General features: G+C 58.1%; 2 protein-coding genes and 1 pseudogene across 3 annotated transcripts; all 3 read left to right on the forward strand.

Moving 5' to 3' along the window:
• The first annotated feature begins 40 nt into the window (after nucleotides 1–40).
• Nucleotides 41–11,940, forward strand: PLOD3 (procollagen-lysine,2-oxoglutarate 5-dioxygenase 3). 2 transcript variants are annotated; one of them, XM_019031017.3, is made up of 19 exons: nucleotides 41–770; nucleotides 1,150–1,241; nucleotides 1,389–1,525; nucleotides 1,610–1,773; nucleotides 1,916–2,028; nucleotides 2,781–2,844; nucleotides 4,726–4,823; nucleotides 4,987–5,088; nucleotides 5,275–5,400; nucleotides 5,556–5,677; nucleotides 5,980–6,084; nucleotides 6,214–6,339; nucleotides 7,257–7,398; nucleotides 7,486–7,599; nucleotides 7,769–7,837; nucleotides 8,973–9,077; nucleotides 10,206–10,352; nucleotides 11,021–11,146; nucleotides 11,488–11,940. In XM_019031017.3, exons 1-19 carry the CDS (start codon nucleotides 662–664, stop codon nucleotides 11,641–11,643), a joined length of 2,217 nt encoding a protein of 738 aa, XP_018886562.1. In that variant the 5' UTR covers nucleotides 41–661; the 3' UTR covers nucleotides 11,644–11,940. The 2 variants fall into 2 exon arrangements, with proteins under 2 accessions (XP_018886562.1, XP_055248930.1); XM_055392955.2 differs by lacking the exon at nucleotides 10,206–10,352 and having other exon boundaries at nucleotides 299–770.
• On the forward strand, nucleotides 11,799–14,443 carry LOC101124002 (small ribosomal subunit protein uS2-like; annotated as a pseudogene).
• Nucleotides 14,398–16,858, forward strand: LOC101154599 (putative diacylglycerol O-acyltransferase 2-like protein DGAT2L7P). Its single transcript, XM_063708063.1, has 5 exons — nucleotides 14,398–14,406; nucleotides 14,439–14,850; nucleotides 15,304–15,478; nucleotides 15,615–16,280; nucleotides 16,825–16,858. Exons 1-5 carry the CDS (start codon nucleotides 14,398–14,400, stop codon nucleotides 16,856–16,858), a joined length of 1,296 nt encoding a protein of 431 aa, XP_063564133.1.
• Nucleotides 16,859–16,878: the final 20 nt, after the last annotated feature.

The raw sequence follows: 16,878 nt of genomic DNA on the forward strand, positions 1-16,878 counted from the left end.
TTCTTACGAGAAATCTTATTTTCCTTTGGTCCTTGTGAAGATGCTGTGATCACAAAGGCAGCCCCTGGAGCTTCTCCGGGCAGAAGAGGAGGTGGGCCGGACTGTCAAAGAAAGTGGCTGGCTTCCGTGGGCAATCCGAGGTTCCTAGTGGCCCTCTGCAGAAAGCTGAACTCCCAGTTCCCCCAGGCCTCCGTCCCGCGGCGGACTCCTAGGCTTCCTCCCTGTCGCCGCCAGCCCCTCGCTCTCCCCGTCTTCCGCCCGCACTCTCTGGGCAGGGCTGCGGCCAGGACCCGCCCCCGCGTCCCGCCCGACCCTCCGCCAGGGGTCACTTCCCCTGTCCAGGTTTCAGCTTCCACATGTGTCAAGCGGCTGGCTCAGCCCAGAGTCCCTGTCTCCCGCCCGCCGGCCCGAGCCGCCGCCCCTCCCCCGCCTCCCGTGCTCCCGGGACAATCCTCGCCTTGTCTGTGGCGCCGGCATCTGGAGCTTTCTGTAGCCTCCGGATACGCCTTTTTTTCAGGGCGTGGCCCCAGCCAAGCTGCTCCCCGCGGCGGCCGCACAGCAACCCGAGCGCCCCCTTTCCGGAGCTCCCCTCCGGAGCTGGGATCCAGGCGCGTAGCGGAGATCCCAGGATCCTGGGTGCTGTCTGGGCCCGCTCCCCACCATGACCTCCTCGGGGCCTGGACCCCGGTTCCTGCTGCTGCTGCCGCTGCTGCTGCCCCCTGCGGCCTCAGCCTCCGACCGGCCCCGGGGCCGAGACCCGGTCAACCCAGGTGAGATCCCGGGGAGGCCCGGCACGGCCGAGGGGGCAGAGGCTGACGTGCCTGCCAGCCTGGCCCGGAGAGGGTCGGAGGCTCGAGGAGGTGTCTGGCTCGTCCCCCGCCCAGCGTGCTCTTGAGGCTGAGTCGCGCCAAGCCCCTCGCCCATCGCTACCCAGAACTGGGGTTTCCAGCCTCCCTATGCAAAGGGACTCGGAATTCCTGGGCACCACTCCCACCCTGCCCTCCCTGGGGTCAGAGTGTTCCTGGGTGAGAAGAGTTTAAGAATGGGAAGGAAGAAAGGGAGGGAAGTCGAGTGAGAGGGAGGACAGCAAAGCACGTGAGGCCCGGAGCTGGGCGGTGGATCTCAAGTGCCATTTCCCTCTGGTAACAGAGAAGCTGCTGGTGATCACTGTGGCCACAGCTGAAACCGAGGGGTACCTGCGTTTCCTGCGCTCTGCGGAGTTCTTCAACTACACTGTGCGGGTGAGGAGAGGGAAAGGCCCCTGGGAGGGGGTCCCAGCAGGAGGGGTGGGCTGAAGTCTGGATGCCCAGGTCCCCACGGTGAGCCTGGTCAGGAGTTCCCCCGACAACTCCCCACCCCTTGCCTGGCATGGGGCGTCTTCTCCACAGACCCTGGGCCTGGGAGAGGAGTGGCGAGGGGGTGATGTGGCTCGAACAGTTGGTGGAGGACAGAAGGTCCGGTGGTTAAAGAAGGAAATGGAGAAATACACTGACCGGGAGGATATGATCATCATGTTTGTGGATAGGTAACGGGGCTGGGGATAAGGGAGCTAGGTAAGGATGCTGAGGTTCCCAGTGGACCCCTGCCCATCCTCCCCTTCCTCACCCAGCTACGACGTGATTCTGGCCGGCAGCCCCACAGAGCTGCTGAAGAAGTTCGTCCAGAGTGGCAGCCGCCTGCTCTTCTCTGCAGAGAGCTTCTGCTGGCCCGAGTGGGGGCTGGCGGAGCAGTACCCTGAGGTGGGCACGGGGAAGCGCTTCCTCAACTCTGGTGGTGAGTGGCAGAGTGCCCAAGGCAGAGGGGCCAAGAGCGGTGGGACACAGAGTGTTAAAGGTGCCTGAGGGCTGGAGACGGCCTGGGGGACAGGCCCTGGGACCCTGGGAGTCTCGAGGTCAACACTCCCCCTCCCCGCCAGGATTCATCGGTTTTGCCACCACCATCCACCAAATCGTGCGCCAGTGGAAGTACAAGGATGATGACGATGACCAGCTGTTCTACACACGACTCTACCTGGACCCAGGACTGAGGGTAGGGAAGGCAGAGGAGTGGGCGTATCCTGCAGCTCTGTGGGAGTGGAGGCCTCAGGCTGAATGGGATTGGGGGAGCAAAGGGGGTTGCAAAGAGAAAAATGTGTGCCTGGGCGTGGTGGCTCACACCTGTAATCCAAGACTTTTGGGAGGCTTAGGCAGGAGGATTGCTTGAGCCCAGGAATTTAAGACCAGCCTGGACAACATAGTTGAGACCTCATCTCTACAAAAAAAAGAAAGAAAAAATTAGCCAGGCTTCATGGTGTACGCCTGTAATCCCAGCTACTTGGGAGGCTGAGGTGGGACCATCACTTGAGCCCAGGAGTTTGAGGATGTTTTGCACCACTGCATTCCAGCCTGGGTGACAGAATGAGACTCTGTCTCTCACAAAAAAAGGAAAACCATGGTGGCTCATGCCTGTAATCCCAGCACTTTGGGAGGCTGAGGCAGGTGGATCACCTGAGGTTGGGAGTTTGAGACCAGCCTGGCCAACATGGTGAAACCCCGTCTCTACTAAAAATACAAAAATTAGCCAGGCATAGTGGCACTCTCCTGTAGTCCCAGTTACTTGGAAGGCTGAAGCAAGAGAATCAATTAAACCGGGAGGCAGAGGTTGCAGTGAGCTGAGATCATGCCATTGCACTCCAGCCTAAGCAACAGAAGCAAGAGAAGAAAAAAAGAGAGAAAAGTGAGAAATGATGTCTTTTCCACTCCTTCCATTTTAACCACTCCATCGCATCTCATTCTATTTAGGAGAAACTCAGCCTTAATCTGGATCATAAGTCTCGGATCTTTCAGAACCTCAACGGGGCTTTAGGTGAGGAGGAAGACAGCCGCAGGTGGGCGATGCGCAGCCTCTGCAGCTAGGGGTCTTGAGCTGGGAGAGGCTTCTGGAGGAGCTGGGCTGATCCAAGCCCACCTCTATGTGGTTTTGTCAGGCGTCTGAGTGGCTGGTTGTGTAAGTTGCACTGTGCTGATGGTACTACCAGAGGCAAGGGAAGCAAAAACATGTCTGGCATCTGTTGCACACATGCTGTGCCTGGGCACCGGGCCAGGGACTTTTTTTTTTGAGACAGAGTTTCACTCTGTTGCCCAGGCCGGAGTGCAGTGGTCCAATCTCGGCTCACCACAGCCTCCACCTCCCGGGTTCAAGTGATTCTTCTGCCTCAGCCTCCCGAGTAGCTGGGATTACAGGCATGCGCCACCACGCCCAGCTCATTTTGTATTTTTAGTAGAGACAGGGTTTCACCATGTTGGCCAGGCTAGTCTCGAACTCCCAACCTCAGGTGATCCGCCTGCCTCGACCTCCCAAAGTGCTGGGATTACAGGCATGAGCCACTGTGCCCGGTCTACTTCTGTGATTCCATTTAACAAAGGGAAGGTCCCTGGTTATCCTTCTTGTACAGATGAGGAAATCAGCTTGTGGAGGGGTTGGTGACTTGCCTCAGGGGATGGGGAGAATGGGGAGAGAATGAGGCCAGGCACGGTGCCTCACGCCTGTAATCCCAACATTTTGGGAGGCCCAGGCAGGAGGATCACTTGAGGTCAGGAGTTTGAGACCAGCCTGGCCAACATGGCGAAAACCCGTCTCTACTAAAAAAAAGTACAAAAATGAGCTGGGCGTGGTGGCGGGTGCCTGTAATCCCAGCTATTCAGAAGGCTGAGATAGGAGAATAACTGGAACCCGGGAGGCAGAGCTTGCAGTGAGCCGAGATTGCGCCACTGCACTCCTGCCTGGGTGATGGAGTGAGATTCCTTCTCAAAAAAAAAAAAAGGCCAGGTGCGACAGCTCACATCTGTAATCCCAGCACTTTGGAAGGCTGAGGCGGGCAGATCATGAAGTCAGAAGTTTGAGACCAGCCTGGCCGACATAGTGAAACCCAGTCTCTACTAAATATACAAAAATTAGGCTGGGTGTGGTGGCTCATGCTTGTAATCCTAGCACTTTGGGAGGCCAAGGCAGGTGGATCACCTGAGGTCAGGAGTTCAAGGCCAGCCTGGTCGACATGGTGAAACCCTGTCTCTACTAAAAACACAAAAATTAGCCGGGCATGGTGGTGCATGCCTGTAATCCCGGCTACCCGGGAGGCTGAGGAAGGAGAATCGCTTGAACCCTGGAGGTGGAGGTTGCAATGAGCCAAGATCGTGCCACTGCACTCCAGCCTGCATGTTGGGAGTGAGACTCCATCTCAGCATAAAAAACAAAAAATACAAATACAAAAATTAGCCAGGTGTAGTGGCATGTGCCCATAGTCTCAGCTACCTGAAAGGCTGAGGCAAGAGAATCTTTTGAACCCAGGAGGCAGAGGTTGCAGTGAGCCGAGAGCACGCCATCGCACTCCAGCCTGGGTGACAGAGTGAGACTCCATCTCAAAAAATAAAAATAAAAAAAAAAACAAGGAGAGAGAGAATATGAGGAGGGGTAGGGATGCTGAGGCTCCTACTGGCCTCCCGCTCAGCTCACCCTCCCCTTCCTCGCCCAGCTGCGGTGTGATCATGCAGGTAGTAGGCAGTGGAGCTCTCTGGGCCAGCAGCCTGGTCAGAACCCAAAGGTTCCTGCCCACAACGAGCCACACTCCAGGATAGCCCTGGTGTCCCTTTATTCCCTGGAGAATTTGGGACCCCATATTTAGAAGAATGTGTTGCTTGGTAGCTCCCAGAGAAAGGGGGTCTGAAGCCTGGCCTTTTTCTTCCCCAGATGAAGTGGTTTTAAAGTTTGATCGGAACCGTGTGCGTATCCGGAATGTGGCCTACGACACGCTCCCCATTGTGATCCATGGAAACGGTCCCACTAAGGTGCCACCAGTGGTCTCAACCCCCGCCCCGCCCTGCCCCAACCCCCAGGCACCTCCAACCCTTCTGAGAAGCTGGCCCTTCCCAGCCCCCATAGCAGAGGTGCCTGACCCCCACCTCCACCCCTGGAGGCCTCAGCCACTCAGCCTCAGTCTGTCCCCAACAGCTGCAGCTCAACTACCTGGGAAACTACGTCCCCAATGGCTGGACTCCTGAGGGAGGCTGTGGCTTCTGCAACCAGGACCGGAGGACACTCCCGGGGGGGCAGGTGAGGTGGGGGTGCCGGGGAGGGGCACGAGAGGGCAGCGTGCTGAGCAAGAGGTGCAAGGACAGCGGACTGGGGGGCGGTGGGGGCATCGCTCCTGGGTCCCTGCACCTGTCAGGGTGGAGGTTGGGTGGGGGCAGCAGGGAAGTCCGGGCTTCTCTCTGAGTCCCTGCGTGTTGCATCTTCCAGCCTCCCCCCCGGGTGTTTCTGGCCGTGTTTGTGGAACAGCCTACTCCGTTTCTGCCCCGCTTCCTGCAGCGGCTGCTACTCCTGGACTATCCCCCCGACAGGGTCACCCTTTTTCTGCACAACAATGTGAGACTCCCCCGTTGGAGCCTCTCCTGAGGGACCCTTTCCCTGCCCTGATCAGAACTCTCGTGCCCCCACCCCCATCTCCTTCCTGCACCCCCATCCCTCAGGTGCCGCCTCCCTGCCCTCTGAGCCCATCCCCCTATGTCTTCCCCTCCCAGGAGGTCTTCCATGAGCCCCACATCGCTGACTCCTGGCCGCAGCTCCAGGACCACTTCTCAGCTGTGAAGCTCGTGGGGCCGGAGGAGGCTCTGAGCCCAGGCGAGGCCAGGGACATGGCCATGTGAGCGGGTGCTTGGGGGGAGGAGAGGGTGGGATGAGGCTGTAGGGTCAGGGGTGCTGCCACCTGCTGCCTGGCCCTTGCCTCACCTGTCACCCATCCAGCCCCTCCTGGGCCTCCCCATTCGCGTCCTTGCAGCCCCCATGCTGTCACCCCTGCCCTTGCCAGCTCACCCAGACAGCAGAGAGCCTGGGGAAGGAAGGATAGACACTGCCTCCCTCCTCTTCTCCTGGGGTCATGGGCCAGTTACCCCATCCACACCGCCTCCCCACCCGCCGCCGTCTCAGCTCGCCTCTCACCTCCAGGGACCTGTGTCGGCAGGACCCCGAGTGTGAGTTCTACTTCAGCCTGGACGCTGACGCTGTCCTCACCAACCTGCAGACCCTGCGTATCCTCATTGAGGAGAACAGGTGGCTTACCCCCTCCCCCCGCAGCCGGAGGGCACCCCAACAGGCCCTGGGAACCCCACTCCTGCCCTGGGCACCGGGCTCCCCAGGCCTGCTCCCGTCTGCCCAGCCCTCACCCCCACCTGTCCGCAGGAAGGTGATCGCCCCCATGCTGTCCCGCCACGGCAAGCTGTGGTCCAACTTCTGGGGCGCCCTGAGCCCCGATGAGTACTACGCCCGCTCCGAGGACTACGTGGAGCTGGTGCAGCGGAAGCGAGTGTGAGTCCCGCCAGCCTGCAGCCCCCCGCCTCCTCTGACCCGGGGCCCAGGTAGACCCAAGCCCCCTACTCTCAGGGGTTTGAAGTGGTCACCAGTCAGAGGTGCCACGAGGCTGGGTGCAGTGGCTCACACTTTTGATGCCACCACTTTGGGAGGCCAAGGTAGGAGGACTGCTTGAGCCTGGGAGTTTAAGATCAGCCTGAGCAACGTAGCAAGAGCCTATCTCTACAAAAAACTTAAAATATTAGCTGGGCACGGTGGTGCGTGCCTGTGGTCCCAGCTACTACGGAGGCTGAGGTGGGAGGATCATTTGAACTTGGGAGGTTGAGGCTGCAGTGAGCCATGTTTCCACCACTGCACTCCAGCCTGGAAACAGAGGGAGACCCTGTCTCAAGAAAATAAAACACAAGGGCCGGCCGCGGTGGCTCACGCCTGTAATCCCAGCACTTTGGAAGGCAGAGGCAGGTGGATTACTTGAGGTCAGGAGTTCGAGACCAGCCTGGCCAACATGGTGAAACCCCATCTCTACCAAAAATACAAAAATCAGCCGGGCATGGTGGCTGGCACCTGTAATCCCAGCTATTTGGGAGGCTAAGGTGGGAGAATTGCTTGAACCTGGGAGGTGGAGGTTGCAGTGAGCCAAGATCACACCACTGCACTCCAGCCTGGGTGACAGAGCAAGACTCCGTCTCAAAAACCAAAAACAAGAAACAAAAAAGAAGTGCCACAGCTTGGGGTAGGAACTGACTGCATTTTGGGAGGTGGGGTGGTTGTGACCAGCAGTGCTTGACAAGGGACACTCAGGGGCCTTATGTTCAGGGACTGGGATACCCTGAGGGAAGAAGGACTTCCCGGGATGAGCTGGGCAGAATTTGGGGGGCTGCCCTCCCAGCTGACCGCGGTGTCGGTGCTTCCAGGGGTGTGTGGAATGTACCATACATCTCCCAGGCCTATGTGATCCGGGGTGATACCCTGCGGATGGAGCTGCCCCAGAGGGACGTGTTCTCGGGCAGTGACACAGACCCGGACATGGCCTTCTGTAAGAGCTTTCGAGACAAGGTGAGTGCGGGTGCACGGTCTGGCCTGGGGGCAGTCCCCCGGACTCCAGGCATCGCCTACATCACGGACACCCCCACCCCACTACAGGGCATCTTCCTCCATCTGAGCAATCAGTATGAATTTGGCCGGCTCCTGGCCACTTCCCGATACGACACGGAGCACCTGCACCCCGACCTCTGGCAGATCTTCGACAACCCCGTCGTGAGTGGGGCCCCCACGCCCAGAGCACACAGGTTCCCCGCCTTGTGCTAAGGAAGACACCAAACGTGATGGCTGCTGCCAGCGCAGGACACTGAGCGGGAGGGGGCGGTCCCCTGGGGGCTGGGAGCAAGGGGGGCACAGATCTGATGTGCCCCCCACCCTCCCACAGGACTGGAAGGAGCAGTACATCCACGAGAACTACAGCCGGGCCCTGGAAGGGGAAGGAATCGTGGAGCAGGTGAGCCCACACAGCCTCCCCACCCACCCCCTGCCCTCATGGCCATCGCCTCTTGGGGGCCCCCGCCTGGATTCAAAGTTTTCACACTGAGTTCCCCAGAGATCTGAGGGTTTTCTGTTCAGACAAGATGAAGGCAGAGGCCGAACAGAAAGGACTCTTGCCCCCAAAGCCAGCATTGATCAGACAGCCTCTCTTCTCCTGTGTATTGGGTATACTGGTGTTATGCTTGAAGTCACATCTTAAAAGAAGAATGGGGCTGGGCTCAGTGGCTCATGCCTGTAATCCCAGCACTTTGGGAGGCCAAGGTGGGTGGATCGGTTGAGGCCAGAAGTCCAAGACCAGCCTGGGCAACATAGCGAGAATCTGTCTATACAACAACAACAAAAAAATTAAATAAGAAATGAGGCCAGGAGTGGTGCTCATGCTTGTAATTCCAGTACATTGAGAGGCCGAGGCAGGCAGATCACTTGAGGTCAGGAGTTCGAGACCAGCCTGGCCAACATGGCAAAATCCTGTCTCTACCAAAAAAAAAAAAAACACAAAAATTAGTCAGGTGTGATGGCGTGCACCTGTAGTCCCAGCTACTTGGGAGGCTGAGGTGGGAGAATCGCTTGAACCTGGGAGGCAGAGGTTGCAGTGAGCCAAGATCACGCCACTGCACTCCACCGTGGGTGACACAGCGAGACCCTGTCTCAAAAAAACAGAAAAGAAAAAATTAGCTTGGCATGGTGGCATATGCCTGTAGTTCCAGCTACTTGGGAGTCTGAGGCGGGAGGATCGCTTGAGCCCAGAAGGTCGAGGCTGTAGTGAGCTATGATTGTGCCACTGCACTCCAGCCTGGGTGACAGAGCAATACCCTATCTCAAAAAAAAAAAAAAAAAGAGGTATGCACTGTTAACGGAAGTTTGGAAACCACTGTCCCAGCACGAGGGGCTCCAGGACCCTCTGCCACCTCTGCTGTGCCAGAAACCGGTCCTCAGCCTTGCCACTCCCTCAGCCCCTACCTGGCGGGTCCCCGGCTGCTCTCACAAAGCCTTCCCTGCTCCTCCCTGCCCCTTCCCATTCTGCCTGCTGCCTGTCCCCTTCCCCGTTCTGCGGCGTCAGCTAGCCCTGTTCTCCCTCGCCCCATCCTCAGCCATGCCCGGATGTGTACTGGTTCCCACTGCTGTCAGAACAAATGTGTGATGAGCTGGTGGCAGAGATGGAGCACTACGGCCAGTGGTCAGGCGGCCGGCATGAGGTAAGGGCCTGGGCGAGGAGGGCAGAGGGCTTCCCAGAGGAGGAGGTGCGGGATCCGGTAAACAAACAATGGAATCAGGAAAATGGGAGCAAAGAGGGGTTCCCAAGGGGGAGGCAGACCCTGGGGTCACAACTGCATTCATTCATGTATTCAAGAAATATTTACCGCTGGGCACAGTGGCTCATGCCTGTAATCCTAGCACTTTGGGAGGCTGAGGCGGGAGGATTGCTCGAGCAGGGGGACTTTGAGGCCAGCCTGGGCAACACAGCGAGACCCTGTCTCTACAAAAAATTTAAAAATTAGCCGAGTTTGGGCCAGGTGCGGTGGCTCACACCTGTAATCCCAGCACTTTGGGAGGCCGAGGCAGGTGGATCACCTGGGGTCAGGAGTTCGAGACCAGCCTGACCAACATGGAGAAACCCCATCTCTACTAAAAACACAAAATTAGCCGGGCATGGTGGCGGGCGCCTGTAGTCCCAGCTACTCGGGAGCTGAGGTAGAATTGCTTGAACCCGGGAGGCGGAGGTTGCAGTGAGCCAAGATTGCCCTCCAGGCTGGGCAACAAGAGCGAAACTCCATCTCAGAAAAACCAACAAATTAGCCGGGCATGGTGGCATGTCCCAGCTATTCAGGAGGCTGAGGCAGAAGGATCACTTGAGCCCCAGAGTTAGAGGCTGCAGTGAGCTATGATCATGCCGCAGTACTCCAGCCTGGGTGACAAAGCAAGACTCTGTCTCTAAAAAAAGAGAAAAGGAAATCATTCCTGGGCCACTGTCCTAGACTGCACTGCAGGAATGCCTCATGCTGGCCGAGCTCTGCCCTGCTGTGAGCAGCAGCCACCACACAGCTTCTAAGGCTGCGATGAGCAGCCTGGTTGCAATAGAAGCCACGGGGAAGCCTTGACCCAGACTTGGGAGGAGTAGGGAGCTTCACAGGACAGGTGACATCTTAGCTGAGACTTGAAGGGCCGGGAGCAGTGAGTCAGGCTGAGAAGTAGCAAAGAAGACTGTTCTGCACAGAGGAACACAGGTGTGAAGGCTGGAGGACAGGAGGAAGGAGGCTGGACTGCCCTGGGGTGGGGAGCGCCATGGCTGGAGGGGCGGGTGGCTCAGTGCCCGCCGCCCCCAGGATTCAAGGCTGGCTGGAGGCTACGAGAATGTGCCCACCGTGGACATCCACATGAAGCAGGTGGGGTACGAGGACCAGTGGCTGCAGCTGCTGCGGACGTATGTGGGCCCCATGACCGAGAGCCTGTTTCCCGGTTACCACACCAAGGTGCGCTGCCCACCTGCCAGCTGCCTCCCCACCTTCCCCACCCCAGTCCCGGGCAGGAAGTCTCCACGCAGACCCCTTTCGGCCCCAGCAGCGTTTGGGCTCCATGCACTTTAGTTCCCAGGGGAATGAGACGCTGCAGGAGGCACCCCAGGGGAGGGAGGGCGCCAGGCTGAGACCCTAGGTGAGGCTTCGCCCTAATCTAATGCCAGTGAGCAGCGAGAGCCTCCTATGCAGGGGTCCCGCCGCCCCTCCCCTCCCTGGACAGGGACTGTCATCTCCCTGAAGACACCCCGCGATGGCCGGGCGTGGTGGCTCACACATGTAATCCCAGCACTTTGCGAGGCCGAGGTGGGTGGATCACCTGAGGTCAGTAGTTCAAGACCAGCCTGGCCAAGATGGTGAAACCTCGTCTCTACTAAAAATACAAAAATTAGCCGGGTGTGGTGGCAGGTGCCTATAATCCCAGCTACTCGGGAGGCTGAGGCATGAGAATTGCTTGAAGCCGGGTGGCGGAGGTTGCAGTGAGCCAAGATCGAGCCAAGATCGCACCACTGCACTCCAGCCTGAGTGACAGAGCGAGACTATCTCAAAAGAATAATAATAATACAAAATAAAAGACCCCCTGCGCCCGCAGCTGTCCCTGCAGCCTCTTCCCTCCTCTCCCCCAGGCGCGGGCGGTGATGAACTTTGTGGTTCGCTACCGGCCAGACGAGCAGCCGTCTCTGCGGCCACACCACGACTCATCCACCTTCACCCTCAACGTTGCCCTCAACCACAAGGGCCTGGACTATGAGGTGCGCCCCAGCCACACTACCCACCCACGCTTCACCTCAGGACCCTCGGGTCCCCACCTAGAGCCCCTAGGTGCACCCCCAGCTCCCCTCCCTGCCCATTTCCCAGTGATTTTGTGGGTATCAGCTCCTGGATCGCTTCTGGGCAGGCGGCCTCTGCTTCCTCCTGGATCTTCCTGTCTGCAGGCACCCCAGCCTCCGGTGTCTGCCATATCTGCCATCCCCCTTGTCACCCCGGTCTGCTGCACCGTGTCCCCTGGTCTGGCCACCCTGCCCCCTGTATCTGCCTGCTCCCCAGGCCCCACGTCTGCTCACTCCATGTTTCCTCTCCCTTCTCTTTCCAGGGAGGTGGCTGCCGCTTCCTGCGCTACGACTGTGTGATCTCCTCCCCGAGGAAGGGCTGGGCACTCCTGCACCCCGGCCGCCTCACCCACTACCACGAGGGGCTGCCAACGACCTGGGGTACACGCTACATCATGGTGTCCTTTGTCGACCCCTGACACTCAACCACTCTGCCAAACCTGCCCTGCCATTGTGCCTTTTTAGGGGGCCTGGCCCCCATCCTGGGAGTTGGGGGATGGGTCTCTCTGTCTCCCCACTTCCTGAGTGCATGTTCTGCATGCCTGAACTGAATATGTCACCTTGCTCCCAAGACATGGCCCTCTCAGGAAGCTCCCGGAGTCCCCGCCTCTCTCCTCCGCCCACAGGGGTTCGTGGGCACAGGGCTTCTGGGGACTCCCCGCGTGATAAATTATTAATGTTCCGTAGCCTCACTCTGAATAAAGGACAGTTTGTAAGTCTTGAGTCCATTGGTCTGCCCATTAACCCCATCTCCCCTCCTGCCAGCAGCGTAGAGGGGAGAGACCCAGAAAAGGGAAGACAAGAGGAAAAGGGAGAGGCAGAATGTTAGACCCTCGTGGGAACCTGGGAGCTTCCCTGGCTCCCACTTTCCCCTTCCCCTGTATTGCCTGAGCTGGAGACAGTGTGTGAGAGGGGCCGGGCGTGATGGTTCACGCCTGTAATCCCAACACTTTGGGAGGCCAAGGGGGGCGGATCACGAGGTCAGGAGATCCAGACCATCCTGGCTAACATGGTGAAACCCCGTCTCTACTAAAAAATACAAAAAATTATCCAGGCGTGGTGGCGGGCATCTGTAGTCCCAGCTAATCAGGAGGCTAAGGCAGGAGAATGACATGAACCCGGGAGGCAGAGCTTGCAGTGAGCCGAGATTGCACCCCTGCACTCCAGCCTGGGCCACAGAGTGAGACTCCATCTCAAAAAAAAAAAAAAGTGCATGAGAGGGCACAGACCAAAAGAAGGACTTCCCAGGCCGGGCACAGTGGCTCACACCTACAATCCCAGTACTTTCAGAGGCCGAGGCAGGCGGAGGATCACTGGAGGCCAGGAGTTCAAGACCAGCCCGGACAACATAGCAAGACCCCCATCTCTACAAAAAATAAATTAGCTGGGCGCGATGGCTCACACCTGTAATTCCAGCACTTTGGGAGGCTGAGGTGGATGAATCACCTGAAGTTGGGAGTTTGAGACCACCCTGGCCAACATGGTGAAACTCTGTCTCTACTTAAAAAATACATAATTAAGCTGGGCACGGTGGCCCATGCCTGTAATCCCAGCACTTTGGGAGGCTGAGGCGGGCAGATCACGAGGTGAGGAGTTCAAGACCAGCCAGGCCAAAATGGTGAAACCGCATCTCTACTAAAAAATACAAAAATTAGCTGGGCATGGTGGCGGGTGCCTGTAATCCTGGCTACTTGGGAGGCTGAGGCAGGATAATTGCTTGAACTTGGGAGGGGGAGGTTGCAGTGAGCTGAGATCGTGCCATCGCACTCCAGCCTGGGCAGCAAGAATGAAACTCCAACTCAAAAAAATAAATAAGCCGGGCTCAGTGGCTCACGCCTGTAATCCTATCACTTTGGGAGGCAGAGGCAGGCAGGCAGATCACTTGAGGTCAGGAGTTTGAGACCAGCCTGGCCAACATGGTGAAACCCTGTCTCTACTAAAAATACAGAAATTAGCCAGGTGTGGTGGCACAGGCCTGTAATCCCAGCTACTCGGGAGGCTGAGGCAGGAAAATTGCTTGAACCTAGGAGACGGAGGCTGCAGTGAGCCAAGATCGTGCCACGGTACTCCAGCCTGGGTGACAGAGCAAGACTTCGTCTCAAAACAAAAAAAAAACAAAAAAAGCTTTCCACGCTACCCACAGAGGGCTCCATCCGGCGTTGTTCTGGATTCCCGTTGTAACTTAAAGAGAAACTTTCACAACATCCGGAGCCCTTGATGTCCTGCAAATGAAGGAGGAAGATGTCCTTAATTTCCTTGCAGCAGGAAACCAATTAGGTGGCACCAATCTTGACTTACAGATGGAACAGTACATGTATAAAAGGAAAAGTGATGGCATCTACATCCCAAATCTGAAGAGGACCTGGGAGAAGCTTCTGCTGGCAGCTCGTGGCATTGTTGCCATTGAAAACCCCGCTGATGTCAGTGTCATACCCTCCAGAAATACTGGCCAGAGGGCCGTGCTGAAGTTTGCTGCTGCCACTGGAGCCACTCCAATCGCTGGCCGCTTCACTCCTGGAACCTTCACTAACCAGATCCAGGCAGCCTTCCAGGAGCCACGGCTTCTTGTGTTTACTGACCCCAGGGCTGATCAGCAGCCTCTCACAGAGGCATCTTATGTTAACCTACCTACCTTGCTCTGTGTTTCACAGATTCTCCTCTGCGCCATGTGGACATTGCCATCCCAAGCAACAACAAGGGAGCTCACTCAGTGGGTCTGATGTGGTGGATGCTGGCTCGGGAAGTTCTGCGCATGCGTGGCACCATTTCCTGTGAACACCCGTGGGAGGTCATGCCTGATCTCTACTTCTACAGAGATCATGAAGACATTGAAAAAGAAGAGCAGGCTGCTGCTGAAAAGGCTGTGACAAGGAGGAATTTCAGGGTGAATGGACTGCTCCGGCTCCTGAGTTCACTGCTACTCAACCTGAGGTTGCAGACTGGTCTGAAGGTGTGCAGGTGCCCTCTGTGCTATCTAGCAGTTCCCTACTGAAGACTGGAGCATTCAGCCTGCCACAGAAGACTGGTCTGCAGCTGCCACCGCTCAGGCCACTGGACGGGTAGGAGCAACAACTGAATGGTCTTAAACACCTGTACTGTGAGCTCCCCCTGCCCCATCTTCCAGCCCAGGTGCACCTGGCAGCCTGACTCTTGCATTCCTCGGCTGGGCTTGGATGCTGGCGGTCCTCTACCTGGTCTGGCTCTATTGGGATAGAAACATACCCAGGGCTGGAGCCCGCAGATCTGCCTGGGTTTGCAACTGGGCAGTTTGAGACATTTCCGTGACTACTTCCCCCTCTCGGTGAGGACCTGGGCTGTGGGGTACTGGGTGCGGTTGGGGCTTCAGAATAGACTCTTGGGACCACCATCTCCCAAAGTGCAATCTCACTGTTGGGGTGGGGTGCGCCCGTCTGCTCCCCAGCTAGTTAAAACTGCAAAGTTGGGCCCCTCCTGGAACTACCTCTTTGACTTCCACCCTCACGGGGTCCTGGTCGTGGGAGCCTTCGCCAACTTCTGCACAGAGCCCACGGGCTGCTCCTGCCTCTTCCCCGAACTCCCGCCACACCTGCTCATGCTGCCTTGTTGGTTCCATCTCCTCTTCTTCCAGGACTACATCATGTCAGGAGGTGAGAAGAGGGGGACCTTGCTGCTGTCTCCCGCCCCACCATTCTCTTCCCAGGGGACACTGGGGCCCAGCTCTCCTTTCCCCATGTCCTCTCTACTCTTCTTTCCAAGTCCCAGGCTTTGGCTGGGTGCGGTGATTCACACCTGTAATCCCAGCACTTGGGAGGCGTAGGCGAGAGGATCGCTTAAGGCCAGGAGTTCAAGACCAGCCTGGGCAACACAGTGAAACCCCATCTCTACACAACAAAAAACAAAAACAAAAATTTAGCCAGGTGTGGTGGTACACACCTGTGGTCCCAGCTACTGGGAGGCTTCAGGTGGGAGGATCACTTGAGCCCTGAAGGTCAAGGATGCAGTGAACCAAGATCAGGCCACTGTACTCCAGCCTGGGCAACAGAGCAAGACTCCGTCCCTAAATAAATAAGTAAATAAGACCCAGGCGTTGGGTCCCCCAGCTTCTGCCCTCCCCCCAGGTTTGGTCTCCTTTGTCAAGGCCCCGCTGCCTCAGTGGTGGCCAGGTGGCTGTCCTGGTGTGGGAGGGCCCCTGCAGGCGCTGGAGGCAAAACCCGGACAACTGAGCTTGCCGATTCGGAATCAGAAGAGATTGGTTAAGTCAGCTCCGGAACTCGGGTAAGGACCCGAGCGTGACCCGGTGGGGACGCCCCAGGGCAGCGGAGGAGGAGAGTGGCGCCACCTGCGGACCCCGGGGCCAGGAGTCAGCCGCGCCCTGCTCTCCTGCGGCCTCCCTAGTGCCTGTCTTCTCCAGGGAGAATGAGCTCTTCCAGCAGTTCCCGAACCCGCCGAGCTCGTGGGTGCAGAGGGTGCAGGAGGCTCTGCGTCCGCTGCTAAGCGTGGCCCTGACGCTGTTCCTGGGCCGCCGGGGCCTCCCGCTGCCCTTCCGCGCGCCCATCCGCACCGTCGGTGAGCCCCGGCCTCCGCCCCGCGATCCTGGCCCAGGGCCCGCTCCCTCCCCGTCCCGGGTTGGGGCCTCGCCACCCAGACTGGCCTTTGGCCACCGCGCCAGCCCTGAACTCTGTTCCCGCCTATCCCTACGGGCTGAAGGGAGGGAAGGAGGAAAAGAGGAGGAGAACCGGGGATCCCAGCCCAGATCGCCTCCCTTCCCGCCCGCAGTGGGGGCGGCGATTCCCGTGCAGCAGAGCCCCCCGCCCAGTCCGGCCCAGGTGGACACGCTGCAAGCGCGCTACGTGGGGCGACTCACGCAGCTCTTCGAGGAGCACAAGGCGCGCTATGGTGTTCCCGCCGACAGACACCTGGTCCTCACCGAGGCGCGCCCCCCCCGCCTGGCCTCGCCTGTCCGCTGGGTGACTGCAGGTGGGGAAGTGAAATTAAAGACTGGCTGCCGGGCATGGTGGCTCACGCCTGTGATTCCAGCACTTTGGGAGGCCGAGGCGGGTGGATCACTTGAGGTCAGGAGTTCGAGAACAGCCTGGCCATCATGGTGAAAACCCATCTCTATTAAAAATCCAAAAAAAAAAAAAAAAAAAAAAAATTAGCCAGACTTGGTGGCGCGCCTGTAATCCTAGCTACTCGGGAGGCTGAGGCAGGAGAATCGTTTGAACCCAGGAGGCGGAGGTTGCAGTGAGCCGAGATCGTGCCACTGCACTCCAGCCTGGGTGACCGAGACAACGTGTGAAAAAAAATAAAAAAGAAAAAAAAGAAAAGAAAAGAAAAAGAAAAAAATTAAAGTGGGAAACAGACCTGCAGCCTGTGTGTGTTTGTGCATGGCGGGGGAGGTCCAGGCAGGGGTGGTGACCTTGACATTCCTGGAGATGCCCCGGGACCAGGCCCTGCCCCCACCCCGACTGGAAGTCAAATAGTCTCAGCAGGGCTCCTGGCCCCTTCCAGCGCCTGGGACCCAGTGGGTGGGGCTAGCCAGATCACTCTTGTCCACTCCAACATCAATTCCTGAGGCACTCGGGTGTCACCTCTCCCTTGCACCCCCTTACGCCTCCCAGCCCCACCCAGCAGCCAGCCCAGACTAGTGACTGACAGGAAGTTCAAAGATCAGG

The sequence above is a fragment of the Gorilla gorilla genome, chromosome 6 (genome assembly GCF_029281585.2).
Source record: "Gorilla gorilla gorilla isolate KB3781 chromosome 6, NHGRI_mGorGor1-v2.1_pri, whole genome shotgun sequence".
Classification (NCBI taxonomy): Eukaryota; Metazoa; Chordata; class Mammalia; order Primates; family Hominidae; genus Gorilla; species Gorilla gorilla.

What these genes read in the sequence shown, in the direction of transcription:
- LOC101154599 (XM_063708063.1), top strand. An exon ending in GGACTACATCATGTCAGGAG is followed by an intron (nt 14,851 to 15,303) that starts GTGAGAAGAGGG and finishes TGGGTCCCCCAG; the next exon opens with CTTCTGCCCTCCCCCCAGGT. An exon ending in AAGTCAGCTCCGGAACTCGG is followed by an intron (nt 15,479 to 15,614) that starts GTAAGGACCCGA and finishes TGTCTTCTCCAG; the next exon opens with GGAGAATGAGCTCTTCCAGC.
- PLOD3 (XM_019031017.3), top strand. Translation starts at nt 662, where the DNA reads ATGACCTCCTCGGGGCCTGGACCCCGGTTCCTGCTGCTGCTGCCGCTG. An exon ending in ATCCTCATTGAGGAGAACAG is followed by an intron (nt 6,085 to 6,213) that starts GTGGCTTACCCC and finishes ACCTGTCCGCAG; the next exon opens with GAAGGTGATCGCCCCCATGC. An exon ending in GGGAAGGAATCGTGGAGCAG is followed by an intron (nt 7,838 to 8,972) that starts GTGAGCCCACAC and finishes CCCCATCCTCAG; the next exon opens with CCATGCCCGGATGTGTACTG.